The 19,907-nt window shown below is 49.9% G+C and overlaps 9 protein-coding genes across 9 annotated transcripts; 5 read left to right on the top strand and 4 right to left on the bottom strand.

The window, feature by feature from the left end:
* Positions 1–270: 270 nt before the first annotated feature.
* On the top strand, positions 271–612 carry CI109_104141 (uncharacterized protein; the record flags this gene model as incomplete). The annotated part of the gene is made up of 1 exon (XM_032004112.1): positions 271–612. The coding sequence occupies one exon, from the start codon at positions 271–273 to the stop codon at positions 610–612; it is 342 nt and encodes a 113-aa protein (XP_031861714.1).
* Positions 613–808: 196 nt separating this feature from the next.
* Positions 809–1,742, bottom strand: CI109_104140 (uncharacterized protein; the record flags this gene model as incomplete). The annotated part of the gene is made up of 5 exons (XM_032004113.1): positions 809–883; positions 947–1,050; positions 1,140–1,328; positions 1,419–1,494; positions 1,560–1,742. The coding sequence occupies 5 exons, from the start codon at positions 1,740–1,742 to the stop codon at positions 809–811; spliced, it is 627 nt and encodes a 208-aa protein (XP_031861715.1).
* A 411-nt stretch (positions 1,743–2,153) lies between these two features.
* Positions 2,154–5,148, top strand: CI109_104139 (uncharacterized protein; the record flags this gene model as incomplete). Its single annotated transcript, XM_032004114.1, has 8 exons — positions 2,154–2,232; positions 2,306–2,319; positions 2,377–3,032; positions 3,117–4,379; positions 4,448–4,583; positions 4,658–4,798; positions 4,911–5,041; positions 5,109–5,148. 8 exons carry the CDS (start codon positions 2,154–2,156, stop codon positions 5,146–5,148), a joined length of 2,460 nt encoding a protein of 819 aa, XP_031861716.1.
* A 302-nt stretch (positions 5,149–5,450) lies between these two features.
* Positions 5,451–8,027, bottom strand: CI109_104138 (uncharacterized protein; the record flags this gene model as incomplete). Its single annotated transcript, XM_032004115.1, has 6 exons — positions 5,451–7,075; positions 7,135–7,271; positions 7,333–7,481; positions 7,558–7,685; positions 7,759–7,847; positions 7,909–8,027. The coding sequence occupies 6 exons, from the start codon at positions 8,025–8,027 to the stop codon at positions 5,451–5,453; spliced, it is 2,247 nt and encodes a 748-aa protein (XP_031861717.1).
* Positions 8,028–8,511: 484 nt separating this feature from the next.
* Positions 8,512–11,692, top strand: CI109_104137 (E3 ubiquitin-protein ligase BRE1; the record flags this gene model as incomplete). Its single annotated transcript, XM_032004116.1, has 11 exons — positions 8,512–8,670; positions 8,816–8,959; positions 9,031–9,100; positions 9,159–9,751; positions 9,805–10,551; positions 10,608–10,736; positions 10,800–10,949; positions 11,012–11,143; positions 11,201–11,398; positions 11,454–11,520; positions 11,583–11,692. 11 exons carry the CDS (start codon positions 8,512–8,514, stop codon positions 11,690–11,692), a joined length of 2,499 nt encoding a protein of 832 aa, XP_031861718.1.
* A 644-nt stretch (positions 11,693–12,336) lies between these two features.
* CI109_104136 (T-complex protein 1, zeta subunit) lies at positions 12,337–14,581 on the bottom strand (the record flags this gene model as incomplete). Its single annotated transcript, XM_032004117.1, has 10 exons — positions 12,337–12,367; positions 12,429–12,882; positions 12,947–13,110; positions 13,172–13,432; positions 13,495–13,847; positions 13,910–14,095; positions 14,151–14,186; positions 14,245–14,303; positions 14,384–14,426; positions 14,510–14,581. The coding sequence occupies 10 exons, from the start codon at positions 14,579–14,581 to the stop codon at positions 12,337–12,339; spliced, it is 1,659 nt and encodes a 552-aa protein (XP_031861719.1).
* A 370-nt stretch (positions 14,582–14,951) lies between these two features.
* CI109_104135 (uncharacterized protein) lies at positions 14,952–16,621 on the top strand (the record flags this gene model as incomplete). Its single annotated transcript, XM_032004118.1, has 3 exons — positions 14,952–15,145; positions 15,265–16,123; positions 16,292–16,621. 3 exons carry the CDS (start codon positions 14,952–14,954, stop codon positions 16,619–16,621), a joined length of 1,383 nt encoding a protein of 460 aa, XP_031861720.1.
* Positions 16,622–16,896: 275 nt separating this feature from the next.
* CI109_104134 (uncharacterized protein) lies at positions 16,897–18,220 on the bottom strand (the record flags this gene model as incomplete). The annotated part of the gene is made up of 7 exons (XM_032004119.1): positions 16,897–16,923; positions 16,988–17,021; positions 17,124–17,334; positions 17,548–17,622; positions 17,702–17,765; positions 17,934–17,971; positions 18,202–18,220. 7 exons carry the CDS (start codon positions 18,218–18,220, stop codon positions 16,897–16,899), a joined length of 468 nt encoding a protein of 155 aa, XP_031861721.1.
* A 585-nt stretch (positions 18,221–18,805) lies between these two features.
* On the top strand, positions 18,806–19,828 carry CI109_104133 (uncharacterized protein; the record flags this gene model as incomplete). The annotated part of the gene is made up of 1 exon (XM_032004120.1): positions 18,806–19,828. The coding sequence occupies one exon, from the start codon at positions 18,806–18,808 to the stop codon at positions 19,826–19,828; it is 1,023 nt and encodes a 340-aa protein (XP_031861722.1).
* Positions 19,829–19,907: the final 79 nt, after the last annotated feature.

Below are 19,907 nucleotides of genomic sequence, written 5' to 3'. Positions count from 1 at the left end.
AAAGTTGCATGAGATTTCAAAACTTCTCACGTGACTTGTTTAACCTTTGACTGAAATCTGATCCCGTTCCTTGTTTCATCGGTGGCAACGAGCTCAATCATGACGGAGATGCTGTCTTCTTTGTCTTCAATTTACAATACACCTCACACGCAAGTCAAGCAAGAGCGGGTTGTGGCATAGAATCACGTACAAACGACACTCGCTGCGACATATTATAATCTGCCCGCCATTCGTCTATTCATCCCGTTGCTCGTAGCTCTCCTCGTCACGATGACAACAGCCGTTTCTACTCAGACACCTGTCAAACCACCTAAACTCGAACCTGAACACGTCTATCTCCAAATAAGTTATGCTTCTTCCGAACCCCCTTCTTCCCTTCCCGGAGGAGCGTCCTCCCCTATCCAACTTAAATACGTTGGACCAGTCGGCGAGCTGAAAGGCGAAGGTATATTCGAAGTAATAACGCGAGATGGAGGAGTAGTGAAACGGGGTGAAGATATATGGCAAAGAGGAGAGAAGGATGTTTTGCAAGAGGTCAAGAAGGTGGAAGGTGTGAGATCAGTCAAAGTCATGCCGGAGTTGAAACAGCGAGCAAAGCGCAACGAGTTTTAGCTATCAGAATACCTGGTAGGTTGAATTTATCATGTCTGTGCATTATAAAGTCCAAAAGCTAATTTACAACAATACTAGCTATTCAAAACGATGGATGCGATTTTATCAGGACAAAGAGGAAGAAGCCGCTTGTTTGACGAGGAAGCAAGAGGATATTTGTAGCTAATTATATCAACCATGTATCTGATACTCAAGATTACGGCGCCATATCCAGTATCTCGTCCCGCACCGTCTGAGCTCTTTGAGCGCGTTGTAATTGTGTTGGCGCGGTCTGTTGTAGTTTTCGCAGTCAGCTTGCTATCTCCTTAGCTTCACAGAGGGCAACCGAGCTCACCTTTGCGACTTCTGCCAGATTGGAGATGACCGTTTGGAACGTTTGTTTGACTTCTTCATGTCTTGGTGGTGCGGGGATCTCCTCAGCCTTCAGTGTTCCTTTGCCTAGGAGATTGCGCATAGGGAATCAGTATGAGAACGGTAACGCAAAGATTCGAGTCTGAGCACTGCGGAGTGTGAATGTGTTGACTCACCGTCCTCCAGCAACTCGTCATCTGGTAACCATTCCGCTTCTGTCCTTCTCATCTCCAGATCTTCCTCCAATCGATGAATACCGTCCGGCATTCTCTTCCTCTTTTCAGCGGTACGGGCTTCCCAATCTACTCTTTCGTGATGTAAACCCCAGATCTTTCGGTCGAGCACTTCGTCGAACCCTTCCGTTGCTGAATGGAGGGAACGCAAACAGGTTAGCTATTGCCTCAGCGTGTGACAAATTCAAGGATGATTGATCAAACTTAGGAGATTCCACTCACCATCCACGTAATCTTCATAGTTTTGACCATTCACTTGTAAGTTGTATGAACTCATTTGAAACATCCGTTCTCTGATCTAAACACGACCCTCACAATCAGTCATGTTCTTCTTCATCACCGAAGCGAAGAGTTGCAACTGACCTTGCCTAATCTCGCTTCGACCTCTTTCCGCATCCCTTTTGCAGCATCCCCATCTTTCCCACCAGGCATCGTCGCTAGTCGAGTTTCCATGACTGATACAATCGCTTGAGAGACATTATCTTTCACTCGGATCCAATCTGGTTCTTGATCGATTACTATTCTGGACAAGGTAGGTTCTGCCATTATGCAAACGGGATCAGGGCAGTCGATGTGTAATGGTTTCAGGTTGCGACGTAGCGGGTCAAGCAGGCGAAATGAAAGTGGAGTGGTCGGTCGTCCTGTTGGTTGTTATGCAGATCAAAGAGAGTGAAGTGATGTAAGTCAATCGCTGCTTTTGATTTTGTGTGATTTCCAGGTTGATTTGTTTACACGCGTTGAGGACCTCCATATAAACTATTCTCTCACCCCATTTAACATCTCGCACCGCGCGCGGTTGTCTTTCTTTGGTGAGGTTACATCATCCGCGCGAAACCAACATTACTTGTTCTTTCATCCTCGCTTCACACCTACGCCTCACAGCATATTAGAGAACTCCGTCGGTGAGAGAGAGCCCGTCTCAAGTACGGAAGTGACAGCGTACTCTGATCCTTCGTGATGGCGTCGCACGATGATCATCATGTGGAGGAGGAAAGTTTGGGCGCCGGCATTGAGCGGCAACTTTCCAGATTCGATGGTGGGTCATCTTCTCTGTTTTGCACGGTGCATGTGCAAGACGAGCTAATCCACGTACATTTGCTCATGCGCAGATTTGAAAGACTCCGTGAGCTATCTAAGTCGGGCGATGAATCCGTGTTAGCTGACCCTGTGCGACTCGCAGCTGAATGGAATGGTCAGCGAACTCTCAAAACTCAAATCACAATGTGACCTATACAAAAACAAACGACAGACTCTCGAATCCGACATTTCAAGCCTCAACTCCCAAATCCAACAGCTAATCACAGATCGCGATGCCCTTCGTGTCGAATACAATACTGCGCGAGAAACCAATGAATGGTGGTCTGATCACGATCGATCTGTATCTGCTTCCGCACCTGTTCACGAGGGGGACGCTATGGGAAAGCTAAATAGAAGAAATTGGTTACTTGAAGAACAAGTTAAAGAGCTCAAAACGGATATTGAGGGGATGAGGAAATCCCATGAAGTGGGTGTCGAGTCTGAAAGAGCTATTTCGGCCGGATTGAGAGATAGGATAGGGAAGTTGGAAGAGAGAATGCGGAAGCAAAAGACAGAGAAGGAGGAAGTGGAGAATAAGGAGAAAGCATCTAGAGACGTTCTGCAGAATGTGATGGAGACGAGAAAAGGAGAACAGGAGAGGTGGGAGGTCGACAAGAGGGATTTGGGGGAATCACTTAGCCGAGAGAAAAAACAGGTGGAAACGCTGAAGGCGGAGTTGGCAAAAATGCGAGAAGAGAAGGAGACGGCGCAAATGGAACTGAGGAAGATGAAGGAGGACGCGGAGAAGAACGTCAAGAGGTAAGCTGATCACACGTCTCCATCAGTCAGCTTTTGAGGCGAAGTTTTGAGGTGAAGCTGAGCATGATTGATTTTTCTCTGTAGCCCCCTTCGAGTCCTCCAAACTCTGCAACCGAATATCCCCTTCGCGGCCCTCTCACCATGTCCTGCAACGCCAACGAAGCAACAACGGGTCTTCTCTCCCCTTCTTGATACACCCACACGACAACAACCCTCAAGTCCCACCGTTTCTCTCGCTCTCAAATACGCTCATCTTGAAGAAACGCACGGTCAGCTCAGAAAGGCATATGACAAGCTTCGCGAGACCTATAACCGCGATATGAACCACTGGAAGGAATACAAAGCGGTGGTATTGGCGAGAGAGGAAGTGAAGAAGAGGCGGAAGGAAGAGAAGAAAGTTCACAAGGAAGCGAGTCGATCAGTATCCGGTTCGACTTCAACACCACTACCACCGCCTGCTTCGGGACACACGGAGGAGATGCCCGCTTCTGCAGAGACTGTCATGGCGGCGGCAGAAACAGCGATTGCGGTCGATCCAGTAGTATTGGTCGAAGAAAGCGGATCTCAGCCCGGCAATCAGAAGAAGGCTAGTCATCGGGATACATCCGTTACTGTGACCCGTGGTGGGGGCGGCGACTCCTTGGGCAGCGTTGAAGGTCGAGCGGTATACACAGACGACGAAGCTGTCTTTGATAGAGTCGTCACGCGCCAACCACAACCAGTGGGCTCCCGGTCTCTGACCTCACATACCTCATACAACAATGGTGATGGGATCCCGGTCCGTCAAAGTCGCGAAACAAATACAACGAACACCTCGCCGGAGAAGAGATCACATTCGCATTCCACTGCGGAAGAGAAGAGGCATAGCGTTACTGCTTCCCGAGTCACACCATGGCTCGGTGTGTCCCCAGACAAATCCGACCAACCGAGCAGCAGCCGGAAGCTTCGCTCAAACAAAAGTAGTCGGTCGATAACTCTCGACATCGATGATATCTTCCTCTCACCACCCGAAACTGCGGCTATCAATACCCCTCCGCCTAACAAGAAACCTCTTGTTCGAGATCGACTTGGAGATAGTGCCGCTCGACCTACATCGCTGCGAAAGGTGGCGCTTCAGAATGTTGTGGCGGGAGATGAAACGCCATTGCGTTCTTACGAGTCGTCAACTTCAGGCACTCCGACTACGGTGGGAACGGGGAGTAAACGCAAAGCGATGGATATGGATGGCTTGACCCCTGTTCAAAAGGCTAGGCAGTTGAAGAAGATTAGCAAATTGCCAGCATCGGAGAAGAGGGAGATTTACGCCTCGTACAAGAAAGGAGGGAGGTACAATGCGCCCGAGGAAGTGTAAGCGTCGAAGATTAACGTCTTGGCACTAAAAAAACGCAAGCTGATGTCGATTGTGGGTTGTACAGACAAACAGCAGTGAGGGATGAATACGAGATTGATCCCGAACAGAATGAAGGCGTTTCGTTCGCTTTTCACGATGTGAAGAGGAAGAAGTCGGAGAGGAAAGGTATGCATGGAGGTGATTGTGAATGTTGTAAAGGAGTGAGTCGACGTCCTTCACTATTGTCGTGTAGCTCGTTGAGCTGAGCTGAGCTGATTTGGGATGGCGTGAGTAGTATTATGAAGCAGTTGGAGAGATCCCGAGATTCAACCAGGGGCCGATGTGGAAAGATCCAGATGTGGTAGAAGAAAGAGAGGTCGACGGGGCAGAGGGAGTGAGAGAACATCAGAACAAGGTGTCCAGACATCGTGAGACGGTGAGTACAGCGCAGCTTTCACGCCATCGCTCCAGCGCGTTATAGGTGTGCCTTTTGAGGGCCAAAGGCGAGCGGACGTTTAGACTGACCTTGGCGTTCGTCGTTTCCGTAGTGGACAAAACCACGTACCCCACCTGGATATTGGAAGATTGGATTCCCGAACACACAAGATGTAGCGGAACAGAATCAGGTCGCTGATAAGATGATGAGAGAAAAGGAAGAGAGGATGCGAAGGGAGGTATTGTGAGTGATCCCAAGTCCACTATGAGGATCGTCGTGATTTGGCTGACGATTGAATTTGGGAGTATAGGCAGAGGGATAGTAAGTGGAGAAAGAAGGGTAAAGAATGATCGAGCTGGTCCAGCCATGTGCGCAATTGGGGTCCAATTGTCTCTAGTTTTCTGTATTATCATCATCGTTATGTTCGAATATGTTGTATGCTCTTCATTGTACATCACATTGTCATATAGCTTCGTCATCATCATGTTGCTAGAATATCATGCAAAGTCCGTAACATGTCATAACAAAAGTCCTTTCCACGTGGGTCAAGTAGTCTATCCCCCCATCGTCCAGTCAACCCTAGCCTTATGGGTTGTCCAACTACAGTCCCACTAACCCGCCCATCCAGCTCAGGCGTATCTTCCGGCCAATTTTATTCCCCACCGTTCCTTAGCACCCTCCTCTTCCCATCTTTGTCCTTCAACAGCGCACTCGGTATCCTTGGGACAGGGGGAGGCGTCGATCCGAAGACATGTACGCTATTCGGTCGTTTACCCGGTGTACTTGTTCCTCCACCCCCACCTCCACCGCCAATAGAAGTTCTAGGTGCAGGAATACCAGTCGGTGGTAAATTGGCTTCGTGAGCACCAAAGGAAGAACGTCTTGTCGATCTTCTCAACCCACCACCGTTCGAAGAACTTCGAAGATGTTCACTTGTGTTCAGTGATGAAGAGACTTTGTGACCCCCCTGACGAGTTGAGGAGGTGACAGGAGGTGGTCCTCTGCCTATTGGGGCTCGGACAGGTCGCTCAGTACGTGACGAAGGTCGTGACGAAGTAGCACTTCCAGCGGTGGAAGAGGGGATAGAGGCTGAGAATGAACCAAAGGCCGGAGAAGGACCTCGTACGGATCGTGAGAGTTGGGGGAGCATGGAGGGTGACATAGGTCGCGATGACGGTGTAGGGATCATGGAAGGTGACATCGGTCGAGAATTGGTTGCTTTCCTCGAAGTTGGTGAAAGTGGTCCACCGTTGGGGTTATTGCTGTTTGAAGCTGCAGCCTGTTCGCGTTTCGTTGTCGTTGTCGTCGAAGCACCTGCCCCCATCCTGGAAGCAGGTCTGGGGAACTTTATGCTTGTGGATCTATTCAGTCCACCACCTACACTAGCCAAAGGCGAGGGGATACCAGGTCTCGAGGGTAAAGATCGATTTGACGATGTGCTAGCTGAAGATACAGCTCGGAAATTTTGTTCCACCAACGGTGATGGTGGTTCATCTGGTAACGTCATTGATGCTGGACCCGTGGGAGTTTCATCTCCTTCGCCGTCGCCCACTAACACCCATCCATTAGGTGACATCATGGACTTACCTCCCGCTGGACCAGGTGTGGAATGGTGGTTCGCCAGAGCTGTCACCCGTGCATGTGTCGCCTTCGATGGTCCGATAGTCGCAGCCGCAGACGGAGTAAACGGAACTCTGCGTCCAGAGGTCAAAGGCATAGGGTTAGAAACGTTCCTCCTTGGTACTTTCGCACCAAGCTTATCGTCGGTCGCCTTGAGTCTCGCCTGAAGATCGTGTAACAATTTGAATCCTCTCGATTTCGTTTGTTGGTGACTTGCTAAAACTGCCACTCGAGCCGGTGAAGCTTGCGGGATACCACTCCTGGATCTGCTCAAGGCAGGCGAGCTAGGCATACCAGCTGCGACTGAAGCGAGATTCCTCGATGTCGTAGATCGGCTAAGAGAAGAAAGACCAGATGGGGAATTTGGTATGTGGGTAGCGAACCTTTTAGCGGAAGGCGAAGCGACAGGTATCGAAGATACGCTAGCACTGCGAGGAAGACGAGAGTAAGGTGACCGAGGGGGTTCATCGTTCTTCGAGGGCACTGGTGGTGGTTGAGGGGATTGGACGGATTGTTCGAGGCGGCTGATCGGCTCTTCGGTGAAGGAGATCTCCCGTGAAGCTTCCTGGACAGGTGACATGGGTGCGGAGAGTTGTGGAGGTAGAAGGGTAGCACGAGCAAGTTGATCTTTGAGAATTGCTATCTCGTTATTGGCATCTATACGAAAATACCTAATCAGCCCGGTGGTACAGGCATCCAGGTCATGCAAAACTCACCTCGCATGTCGTCTTTCAACCTTTGACACTCCTCCTCCAGCTCTTGCTTCTGAATGATCTCCTGCTCCAACAACGTCTTCTCCTCAATAGCTCGATTGTACTTGCTCTCCAAATCCAGTAACGAAGATACCGCGACACTGCGGCCCAAGCTCATCAGCAGCGTTCCAAAAGCAGCTGCTCACATATCGTCTAGCTCACCGTTCATTCCTTTCCAGCTCGTCATTGCCCATTTCCAGATCTCTGAGCGCGACAAGCGTTTTATCCCTCTCTGAGCGAAGATTGTCCATCTCTCGCTGCATATTCGCTGTCGTCGAGCTGTGCATCTTTTGTAAAGCGATTTGTTTGGACTGAGAGCACACAATGGTGGGTTTCAGCGACCTTGGGATCCTACAGAAACTTCAAGGCAAGTGAGAGGCGACTGACCTTCCAATCATCTTTCTCCACTTCGAGCCGCTTGATCTTCTCCCTCAACTCGGCTTGTTGCTTATCGTTTGAAGCCAGTTCTTGCTCCATCTCATCTTCGAGCTCTTTGGACGACTGTTGGAATTCCTCTACAGCAGATGAGTATCGCAATCAGCTTTCCAGTCTTGACGAGAATGTTCCATATAGCTGTGAAGCGCTCACCTAGCTCTGCTCTTGTTTCTGTGAGCATATCTAGAGCTTGTCTGTACTTCTCTCGATAATGAGCAATTTCCTCCTCGGGTGAGTCGAATCTGCACACAGCAAGCTAAAATATCAGCGAATCCCGCAAGCAGAGCATGATCATCAACTCACGTCAGGTCCTCATCGCTGCCCCCGCTCATGGTCGAGCTACTGGGCATCTTATGAATTGACGCATGGCCATTACCGTTGGACATGCCCGGTAGATCAAGCGTTGGCAGACCAGCTGACATAGCTTCGAGAACAAGATCAGTTGGTGGGGTATCTAGCTGAACCACGGCCAGTGATTGGCCTTTTCTGTCTTCGTAGTGAAAGAGTGTGAGATAGTTGGTATATTGTATTCTATGTATAGGTCGGAGGCAGGTTGATTGACGGTGGACTTGAAAGTGTCAACAAGCAAAGTGGTGGATGACGCCGTATGGTGGGTGGCCAAAGTGCCACATTCAGCGAATTACCGCGGTAATAGCCCTTTGAGTGGTCGTTTGACCTCTGCTCCTCCTCCGTTCCTCCTGCTCTGGTGCAGCCTGGATGTTGCAATTGTGCTAATCTATCAATTCACAAATCTCTCTTCCTCCCCTTCCTCCTCATCACAACTTCGAAAGACAGGTTCAACACAAACCCATCTGTCCTGTCACACTCCTCATTATCCCTCTGGTATCAAGGACAGAGTGTTGTGTGTCACTTCGCGTATCTACCTTGCATTGAGATACGACGACAATGAACGCAGACCTGAAAAGGGTTCGCGAAAATGCAATTGACGACCAATCCACTGGTTCACCTTCTCCGGCAAAACGTAGAATCTTAGCTGGCAATGCATCCCCTTCTGTAGATAGTTCAGATGGGGACGGTATGGAAGACTGGATGAAAGTGGTAGAGGTGAGTTGATGTCTTCTATCGCATAAACATGTATTTGGTTGGATCTTCTGGCTTTCGCAATGAAAAGTTGTGAATTAGCAATCAACATTCAAATTGATCATCTCTCTTTCGGACTGTTTGCTGACTGACATGCTTGCTCCATCAGACCAAGCGCAAGGAAGCAATCTACCGACAGATGCTCGAGTACCGTCGTGCTTCAGAACGAGAAGCGAAACGAGCAAACGACCTCGAAGCACAACGGCGCGTGCTCGAAGCAAGTTTTCATGCTGTCGAAATATGCTGGACCCAAGTGAGTAATGCCTGCCCATTCGGCTGATAGACACGCACATATACTTATACCTGCGTTTTGCGTCCCCTTAGGTGGTCTCTGCAATCAGAGATATGGCTGGTCGACATGATGTTAAATTAAGAGAATCCGAGGTGTTAGAGCGTAGGTCGCCGTATTCTTACCGCACCGCAAGACAACCTATCTAACGCGTTTCATTTAGCTGTCCTTGATCCACAACTGGGCCGCCCCGAACTCGAAAAGGCATTGCAAAGCCGTTTACCCTCCACGAAACAACTGGTCAGCTGTTTTGTTGACTTGGCAGCTCGCAACGGTCACAAATCAGCCTCGATGGAAGAAGTACAAACCCGATGTCTGAAGCTCGAAGCTGAATCTGGCGCACTCCGATCGAACACGAAACTATTACAATCGCAAATATCAGCTCTGACCGAATCTCGAGATAGTGCTCAACGGGAACTTCAACATGCCCAAAAAGCTCTGGATCGAGAGCGAATGGAACACGACAAAGCTCAACAGGAATGGAAGGAGGAAAGAGCGAGAGGAAGAGATAATGGTACGCCTGGTGCGCCTGGATCACATCGCGGCGCCAATGGGTCTGGTCACGCTACTCCGAATGGCAAGGTGGAAGAAGACGCCAAACCTTTCAGTAATGGCGGTGCGGGTCCCTCAGCAGCCGGAGTTCTGCAAGATACATCCGAGCTTGAAAGTCTGGCTGAGTCACGTCTTCAACAATTGCAAGCATTGAGAACCGAGCAAGTACACTTGCAGCAGGAGGTCGACCGTTTGAAGCTTTTGGTAAGCTAATTGTGGGCATTATAAGTGAGATATTCAGCTAATTGAATATGCAGGCCGATCACCCGTCGGAGACTGCCCTTCGAGCTTCACCTTTCTTTCAAGTTTACCTCAACCAACTGTCCAGCCAAATCAACCGAGCGAACGTCTTGCAAGCCCGATTCGAGACGACTGAGAAGAAATTGGATGAATTGCGGGATTCAAATGGCGACTTCCGAGAAGCTGTTCTGGCAGAAGCGAAGGCGGAGACAGATGCCCTTCGACAACAAATGATGAAGAAGGATTCCGACCTTGCGAGATTACGAGGACAGAGAGATGAGATGAACGCAGAGCTGTTTGAGCGACGAGCTCGGGAAGCGGACAAATTGAAGTTCGCCGAACAAGTCGAAGCTCTCGCAAAGGCTAGACAGGATCGAATTACGTTCCTCTCGTCTGAAGTTAGGAGGCTCAAGGGTAAACTGGCGGCGCAACATGGTGCTGAGGGTTACCTGTCTTTCTTGAAAGACACCGGAATTGATGGAGATTATGTCAAGAATTTGGAAGAGAAGGTCACAAGTGCTCAAGATCAGATCACCGCTCTCACTTCGCAACTTCAACGTGTTTCGTCGGATCCAGCAGCTGCTGAGGAGGAGTCGAAGGCTAGGACCGAGTTAGAATCAGTGCGAAGAACTTTGGCGAAATACGAGAAAGTATTGGGGCCCAACCCGGATGCTGCGGAGGATGTTCGCCAGCTGGCGACGAGATTAGAGGAGAAGGAAACAGAAAGAGCGAGTTTAGAGTTGAAGTTGTCGGAGGCTGAGGCTGTGAGTTCGTCTCCAAATTTCCTTGCGGATCGGTGAGCTGATGACGTCGACCACAGTCGACCAATGCGTTGTATAGCGAAGTCGAAGGCCTTTCAAAGCTCTGGGAGGGTCTCGATCAGACTATCCACAGCAAGGCGTTTGAGCTGAAGGACGGGGAGCTGCGAATTTCTCGCTTGACAACAGAGGTGAGTTAGCTTAGTCGAGAGGGGACCTGATATGCCAAAACAATGCGCTGACGAAATCTCCAGAAAGCAAAAGCCGACAACAAGTATTTTGCGGCGATGCGATCGAAGGAAGCCGTTGATGCCGAGTGCAAGTCTGCCCAGAGGAGTGTAGAGAAACAGCTCAAATTGCTTGAACGGGCTCAGGAGGTCGAGACGCACTTACGGACCCAGATCGTGAGCTAACTAGATATCTGAACGCGTTGTTACCCTCTGCTGACATTTGTGTCTGTTTCCAGGCGTCCACCGAGAAGGGGTTGACATCTCTCAAGAACTCTGCGCTAGAGCTTCAGACGACTTTAGCATCCACCATGGCTGAGAAGACTCAAATTGAATTGCGTTTGCAACACAGCCAAAGTACTTTAGCTGAGGTGAGTACCCAGCTCTCAGATGTCCGGGAGTGGTTCAGCTGAGCATGGCTTCTGTAGGCCCAACAAATCATGCACCAACGAGTTGCGGAAGCTACAGCAGAGAAAGAAGCTCGAGCGAAACTGCAAGACGAGGCGGAAGCTTCGACGAGGACGATCAAGAAGCTCAAAGAGCGACAAGAGGCAATGGCGGCTGTCAGCAGCACGAATATGTCAGCTGGGGAATGGCAGATGAAGGAGGAAAGGGACAAGCTCTTGGTGAGTTACTTTCTGCTGGACAATGGAGCGATGTTGGCTGACTTCTCCTTTGCAGAAACTCCTCCGATGTTCGTGCTGTGAACAGAACTTCAAGCAACAAGTTATCGTCAAGTGCATGCATAGTGAGTAGTGGTTCTCTGCAAACACTTCCGGCATCTCAACTGACCATTGTGAACCCCTGCAGCTTTCTGCAAGTCATGCCTGGAACAACGTATCGCTTCGAGACAGAGGAAATGTCCGGCATGTGGATTGTCTTTCGCCAAGGAAGACGTCCAAACGCTTTACTGGCAATAGTCTGGCACTGGCTGTACATCTCGCCTCTCGCCCTCTCCACCTGTTCGTCTCTTGACGCCCTTCACTCCGACCCACCCCTCTCTCGCCTGCCCACGGCCATATGCAGCTGCGCTTCAGCTGTGCTTCGCCTGCGGTGGTTCCTCCACCTCCTCTCTCGCTGGACACCATCGACGCTTTTCCATTCAACTCAATACCGCGAAAACCCCTTCTCAAGCCCACTTTGAGTATGTAGATGCGCAAAAGTCGAAACACCTCTCTTTCCTTGTTAGAGACACCGGAACTCTGTCGATATACAAATCAGTTGTATGAAGGGGTGTCTAGAAGACCCTTAGTTGTAGCAGTAGTCTCAATCAAAGCATGCACATGTGACAATCCGTCTGGCTATTGTGCAACGTGGTCCCCAGCTTGGTGTAGAAAAAGAACCTATTTCTCATACACACATCGCCTGGAGTCTAACAGGATTAAAGGTGCTATCAATTCCAGAGAGCTGACGATCATCCGTGCACTATTGACTCTCGCCGAGCCTGCATGTGTAACCCGACTCGTGATGCATACATGCTTTGCTTGTTGGTCTACTAGAATGACTGCCTCTTTGTCTAACTTTGACACTATACTGACCCTGTCTACTACCCAAGTCTCCCAGACTATGGTCCTGGACCACCTTCAGGTTTCAACCTATACCAAAAGTCGTCAGTTTGTCATCTGGATAGATGGATGGATGACTCGTAACACTCACGATGATCTACCCGCTCTCAAGACTTCGTCGACATTCAACAAGTTGACAGCGATAGTAGCTGCGCCATGTAACATTTGTCTCTTGACTCTATAGTTATCCCAAATACCTTCCGTGATCGGGTTCATAGGTTCACCAGATTTCAAATCCAATCCAACTGGATCATCCGTCTCCTCGGCCTCCTGTTGTAAAGAGACGATCGAATCTTGAACATCGAAACCTCCGTTCGCAGCAAGTGTTTTCGGGATGATCAACATCGCTTCGGCGAAAGCTAAGACACCGAGCTTTGTTCGTCCCTTTGCAGTTTGTTTAAGGGCCGTTTGGAGATGAGATGAACAGGCAACTTCGAAAGCTCCAGCTCCGGGGATAAGACAATGGTCTTCGATACCGTTCTTGACAGATCGGAAACCGTCTCGAAGGGCGTCTTGGATTTGAGTCATGGTGTGTGCGTTAGGTCCTATACCACGATCCCAAAAATCAGCTCTTGTTTCACCCTACAGAATGACACAACCGCTACTCACCTTTGATCAACATCGTGACCGACTTGGGCTCCTTGACATCCTCAACGAAAGTGTACTTCTCCTCTCCGAGAGTGTGCTCGTACACCAATCCAGCCCAACCAAGTACGTCGGGAGTGAGATCCTCTACCGAGTTTTGGGCGATACCTCCACAAGCGAATTGCAATCTACACCCAGCGAATCGCGTCAGTATAACGTACTCCTACTCTGGTCAACGATCACACTCACCGCTCCATGTTTCTCCTCTTGGCTCTTCTCAAAGCGAAGATACCGTTCTTCGCCAAGACGTCCAAACTCATCGGGTCGATACCCTTCTGGTTGATGACCACAAAGTTCTTCTGCTTCTCTCCTGAACCGACTGCCTGATCACACACTACGTTCTTAAACTCGACAATCTTCCTGAGTTTAGAGTCGACGAAACGTCTTTCGGACTCGACGAGCTTTTCCCTCTGTTCAGCGGAAGAGTAGAAGAAACCAGAGTTGACCTCGCTACGAAGCACCAGGTCGTCAGTACGGCATCCTCGATATGATGAATGTAAGATTGGACTTACGTCTTCTCGTATTCGAGTGAAACGTTCAAGGTGAGGATGAAAGCGTTCTCCACCCTCTTTGGCATATCCGGATGTCTAGCACCGTGATCCATCACCAAACCCTTGATCAACTGGGTATCCGTATCCGTCCTGTGCTGCATCTTCATCACTTCAATCATGTGCAAGTCGATAGGCTCTTTGTGAGCTCCCTCTTCGATCGTCTCAATAGGTTGGATAGCGAGAACGGCATCGACGACATCGGCAGAGAGTTTGGTGGCGAGCTTAGCGTGCAGTTTTGTGGAGAGGGAAGTGTGGGCGACGGCAATGAGGTCGGCTCGGTCGAGTTTAGGGAATTGCTTGAAAGAGTCGAGGAACTGCATAAAAACCGTATGTTAGCTCTCAAACCTTGGATACTGTCCTAAGATGCTCAGCTCACGGAAAGTGCCTCCTTCTTGGCCATGTCGAAACCTTCTCCAATGACTCGAGGGTGAACACCTTCCTGGATATACCTGTCCGCCTGCTTTAACAATTCTCCAACGAGCAAGACGACGGATGTCGTTCCATCTCCGACTTGTTCGTCTTGAGCAACGGCTGTTCTGGCGATCATAGCGGCTGTAGGGTTCTGTAGTATACTTGTCAACTGTGCCCCAGTGCTGACCCTGTTGCTGGATGCTCACCTGAATCTGCATTTCAGAAAGGAGGACTTTACCATCCTGTTGTTGTCATTACAAGTGTCAGCTAGCTCCTTCCGTCAGACTTCACCCAGTTCACCTTAGTCATTTTGATCTGACCGGATCCATCCACCAGCATTTTGATGGTACCTCTTGGGCCTGTTGTCGAATGCGCGTTAGCTGACAGCGCTTGACTATACGCACAGACCGTTCGCTCGTGGAGTTGCAGGATGACTCACCCAAGTTTGACTTGACGACATTTGCAAGACCCACAGCTCCGGCCTAGACACAATTACCAGCAATTAGCAATCGTATTAGAACAGCATAATAGCTGAAACTTGTTGAGAAGAACCTGGCCAACTCACCGTGTTCACTTGCAATGCCTGAGTACGTCTAATACTCTCCGCTCGGGGGTTGATGAGCTCGATACTGGACATTTTGTAGAATTATCTCGGTCGAGTGACGTCCTTCCGGTTTTTCTGGCGGTAATAGAGCAACGGTCCAGCTGTTTTGACGAGTTGCTAGAGCTGAATGGTGTACGTTGGAATGGTGTCGAACAAGTTGCTCTGGATAATGTCAGTCAACGACGAGAACGCGTAGTGGACAAGGGCGTCCTTCGAAAGTAATTTATCCAAAATCATTTTAACTCCTTTTCTCCCAACAGCATGAGAGGACACGTGGCGTGATCGTAACATTCGCTCGTTGCCACCCAACTCGCATCTTGACTTTCTAGCTAACCTGTAACATCTGTATTCTTTCGAATTCGTAGTCGAGACTCAATGCAAAGTCATCGTACCTACCGCCCCGATGTCTCTCAACTCTGTGGTGAACAATCTCGTTCGAGCAGCTGCTGGGATTTCATCCAACATATCAGATGCAGATCTCGATTCGCACGTTGCCAAGCTGCTTTCGGAGGAGGCAAAGGCGAGAGAGTTGAAATGGAGCGAGTTGGGTTTGTCTGGGTTGTTGGGGAATAGCATACCGACTAGTGGAAGGGATTCGTAAGTCTTACTATGCGGTCCACAGTCGACTTTCCCCTCCTTCCCTTCCTCTACGTAGTTTGTCATCAGACATCAAGCTAATTGTCAAGTCCGAATATTGATGTTATCTCTCACCACAGACCAGACCCATCACTCCCAAAGCCTAACAAACGATTCCTCGCATCGGTCATCCGTACTGTCGACGGACACAACACCGCCTTACTTCGAAGTCAAGCGCGATCTGCTCGAGAAGCGAGAGACGAACGCAGGGGCGAAAGCTCAACAGGACGAAGTGGGAGTGGAGCAAGTCGGTTATTTGGAGGAGCACTTCGAGATGTTGGGAGGGGAGGAGGGGGCGACAGAAAGAGGGATGGGAGGGAGAGGGAGAGGGAGAGGGGGAAGGATGACGGAAGGCGGTATCGTGATGATGAGAAGATGAGGGATGATGGTCGCAGTGAGAGATATGGCTCTGACAGGGATGGAGAATCGCGGCATCGCTCTAGACGGTATGACGAGGACGACGAGGAAAGAGCCTATCGCCACTCGAGACGGCGTCATGGCCATGACGGCGAGAAGAGAAGTAGGAGACCTTACGAGGATGAGTCAGATCACGATGATGGCAAACGGCACCCATCGAGACATCATGAGAAGGATCATGACTTACGACACCGATCAAAACGCAGTCATTCAAAGGAATCTGAGCGTCAGAGCTCGCGTCGATATGACCGCGACGGCGGTCGCCAATCTACGACCAAAGACAATAAGGAACAAGACAATGTCGTCAAACGATCATCACCTCCACTTCCAGCCCTAACCAAAGTCCCTTCACCTTCCGCTTCTCCTCCTCTGCCCCTTCCAACCGCTATTTCGAAGATGGATAAGTACTTCACGCAGACATATGATCCTCGTTTGGACCTACCGGCCGTCCCGTCAGAGGGACTTGTAGCTGAAGTTGGATGGGATAATATGTTGGCGATCCTCAAGGAAAGGGGTAAGAAGGTGAGTTTGTCGGGCAATACCCCCCTTTTCCTAAAGCAGAAGTGAACTCTCTTTTGGGGGGCCATACAAGAGCGCTACAACGGCATTCTCCTCAGTGTATCCGATTGGGCATCACGACCATCGTAGAATTTGACGCAATAGCTGACATAACCTGACTGGCACTCGCAGCGTCGACACCAATCGCCTACTTTGTCGGATAACTCTCCCCTTCCTCCACCCGGCATTCTACCTTCCAAACGAGCTTATTCGCCCGACCTCTCCAAGGTTGAGAAGAAAGAACGCAAAGCGCGGAAGAAGGAGGAGAAGCGCAGGAGAAGAAGACGCGGGAGTAGTGATGACGATAGTAGTGAGAGTGAGGATGAGAGGGAGAGAAGGAAGCGGAAGGAGAGGAAGAAGAGAGAAAAGGAGAAGGAGAAGGAGAAGGTATCATCGACGTTGTTGGATGGGTACGAATATGTCAAGAAGGGTGGTACGAGAGAGTGGGATATGGGAAAGTAGCGGACGTGGGATTAAACCCGCCGCCTGATGTCTAGCAATGCCCAATGACATAAATACACAGCATAGCATCTTCTAACTTGCATACTCATACTTTGGACTGCCGACTGGGATGTTACAGTTCTTTAAATGACTGGTCATACTCAGCAGTTGCCACCTTGCTGATCGTAGCATCACATGGGTGATAAGAACAATCTGCATGTCGAATCGTAAATGTGATAGCACTTCGTTACGGACTCCAATCTCGCACCTCGCGCGTCGCTCCCGTGGCAATTTGATTACATCCCCACCCAGCTCTTGACGAGCTGCAAAATGGTACCATGTCAGCTACTCGTCCACTCGTAGAAGCCGACTCCTTAGCAGACTCACTGTTCGTGCATATGGGATATACGATAACGAATACCTGCGCAGGACAAAGGGACAGGGGAAGCACATCAGTGACGTTTCTTTTCCAGCCGCAAGGCTGGCATCCTTTTGAGCAATCAAAGTTCCGCCCACGACTCACCATAAGAACGCCAGATATTGCACGATCACAAAGATGATACACAAGATCGCCGGCAGCACAAACGCACTGACAAAAGTCATGATGATACTTGCGAATAACAAGATTGTAGCGACGATTCGGACGGGTTTGAACATCTTTTCGAGCTGTGTTTTGAAGCCTACGAGGAAACCGGTTCCGACGAGGGAAAGGATCGCACCCACTGCGAAGAGGGCTGTTGGGGCAGGTGCAAAGATCAAGATGGTACCAGGGAGGGGGGTTGTACGTGCAGGTATCGCCAGTAGGTAGGGATAACGTGTAGTGTGCAACGGATATTGCGGTGAGACAGGAGCAGGATTACGTTAGAATCGATAAGAAAGATGAGTTGAGATCAGTCAGCTCTGCTTTTCTAGATCGAACCCATTTCTGATGAAACGCCGTTACTCACTCGCAAACGCCCCAGTCGCACCGAGGAACAACAATATCGCTCCTAACAAACTAACACCAAGACCGCCGACAAAGCCTGCAGACGGCAGATCAGCACAAACACAACTTCTTTTCGTGTGATGCTCGTAAAGCTATGGGAGAATACCACCACTCACACGCGGCAAAACCGCCCATTCGTTGGTATTTCGTGAGACCGAGACCGGAGAATGCGGATTCTTGCTGTAGACACCAAAAAGTACGAAGTTAGCCAAGATCCCGAGATAAGATGACAATGGAACGACGAGATAGCGAAGAGTTTAGAGAAAAAAGAGTAGTGGTGAGATCGTATTTGGATAGCTCCTATGAAGTGGCGAGGGGGAAGCTGTAAGCGTGGTAGAATCCACTCACCCCGCCAAAGATGGCATCGTCGGTCTGGGCCTCGAGGTCTGGCAGGAGTAGTCGGGTCCAAGCGAGTGAGGGTGTTGAGTAAAGTTCGAGTAAGGGAGGAGGGGAAGAGTTCCAAAGTGGTAATTGTCAAGTGCGATTCAATGAGTCATCGTTGAAGTTCACCACAGGTTGATAGTGTAACAACAAAACGGGTTCGAGAGGAAGAGCGGAAGACGAAGATCACACGTTAGCTCGTCTGCTCTCGCTCTCAAGCAACGACGATACGCACTAAACCACTTTCTTGACATTGTATCGTCTTACTCTCTTAAGATGTTTTCAGGTGTCCGAAAGTGTTCTGATTAGTTGTCCACTGACAAGTTTTGTATCGACAACAACACCATCGTCGTCGTCGTCGTCGTCGCGTCCGCTTGAAATGTTGACTTTACCTCGGGACGAGCTGTGCGGACGGTGGTCTGTATATGTTCCCCCCATATTTGACATGGACGGTGCGGTCCCTCCCGCTTTTTTGCCACCCAACCGTTTTCATTGTTCTGCTCTGTTGTCAAGTCCGGTCATCTTTCCCCTCACCCTCTTTATACATCGCAACGAAGGCGGGTCGTAGCTCATGAGCGTGACGAGCGACACATCTTTTTCACACTTAGCAAACCTTACTGTCGGTCAGGTCAAGCTATCGGCTAGCTCGGTGGTAGGACTTCAACGCATTCACGGCCCGCCATCATCGAAGCGACAGTAGTGCCCTCCCCCTCTCGAGAGGATTGTCGAGATCTGATCTGTTTTTGCGATCAAGTCAGGCTCGCTCCTCTTGTCTTGCATACCAACCTGTCCAACTCATACCGACCTATACGAAACATACCGACAGACGTAACAGCAACATGTCATCTCCCGGCCCTTCGCTTACAGCCAACCCAATCTCTCTCACTCTCCCACTCGAACCCCCTCCTTCAACGTCAATCGTATCTACGCCTCCACCCATGCCGTCTAGCCTATTTGACCCCACTACCGACCCGACATTGACGCACCTACTCTCTCTACCCTCTGTGCTTGCGCTCTCACCCCCTCATCAGGCATTACATCTTGCTCGACTCCGACTCATTCTACAAATACCTACCACACCAACTTACGGTACCTTGTCAAGCGGTGGAGGGATGGGAGGATGGTGTCATTTATGTGGCGGTCTAAGAGCTGGGCTGGGCGGAGCTCAAAGGGGTGGAAGAGGTACTAAGAAAGGTAGTGAAATCGATACCGTCATTGCTATTGCAGAACGAGATGGACTTACTGGTATAGTCCTCGGAAGAAAGAGGAAACGACCCGATCCGAGATGCACGACTTGCGGAACGTTGTATGTACGACCAAAACCTGATCCTGCGACATTGGCATCGTTTCCTCCGGCAAGGAAGACAAGGCGACTTACTAGGATTGCAAGTGCGAGTGCGAAAGCTGTAGAGACCATTGCGATCGGCACAGCTTCAGTAAATCCGGAGATGGAGAAGGAGGTACGGGGTGGTCTATCCAAGGAAGAGGAGGATTCGACAGCACAGTTGGGTGGTCTTGGGAACGTTATATCGGCAAACAACGCCACTTCGCCACTGCTAGTTAGCGGTTCGACCAGCATCCCCAACAAACCCTCGATATTAGAACATCGATCATTATCTCATATCCCCACTTCATCGCCGAACTTACCTACATATCCACAACCACCACCTACCAAATCACCCTCTCCTCAACTCGCAGGTCCCGTGCCGAAAGGCGTTAAAGCTGCTATCGGCGCTGGTGCAAATGCTGCAGCAGGACAAGGCGTGAAGAGGAAGAAGAAATCTGGTTTGGCGAAACTCTTAGCGGAGAACAAGGAGAGAGAGCAGGTCAATAAGGGTCAAGGTGGGATGTGGGGCTTTTAGCGAGTGAACAGTATACGTCTGTTCTCTACTCATCATTTTTACTGTGTTATAATATTCTGTCCGTCGTTGCCTCGAGTTC

This window comes from Kwoniella shandongensis, chromosome 7 (assembly GCF_008629635.2).
Source record: "Kwoniella shandongensis chromosome 7, complete sequence".
In the NCBI taxonomy this organism is placed as follows: domain Eukaryota; kingdom Fungi; phylum Basidiomycota; class Tremellomycetes; order Tremellales; family Cryptococcaceae; genus Kwoniella; species Kwoniella shandongensis.
Note: the sequence above shows the minus strand (reverse complement) of the source record. Positions and strands in the feature narration are given on the sequence as shown.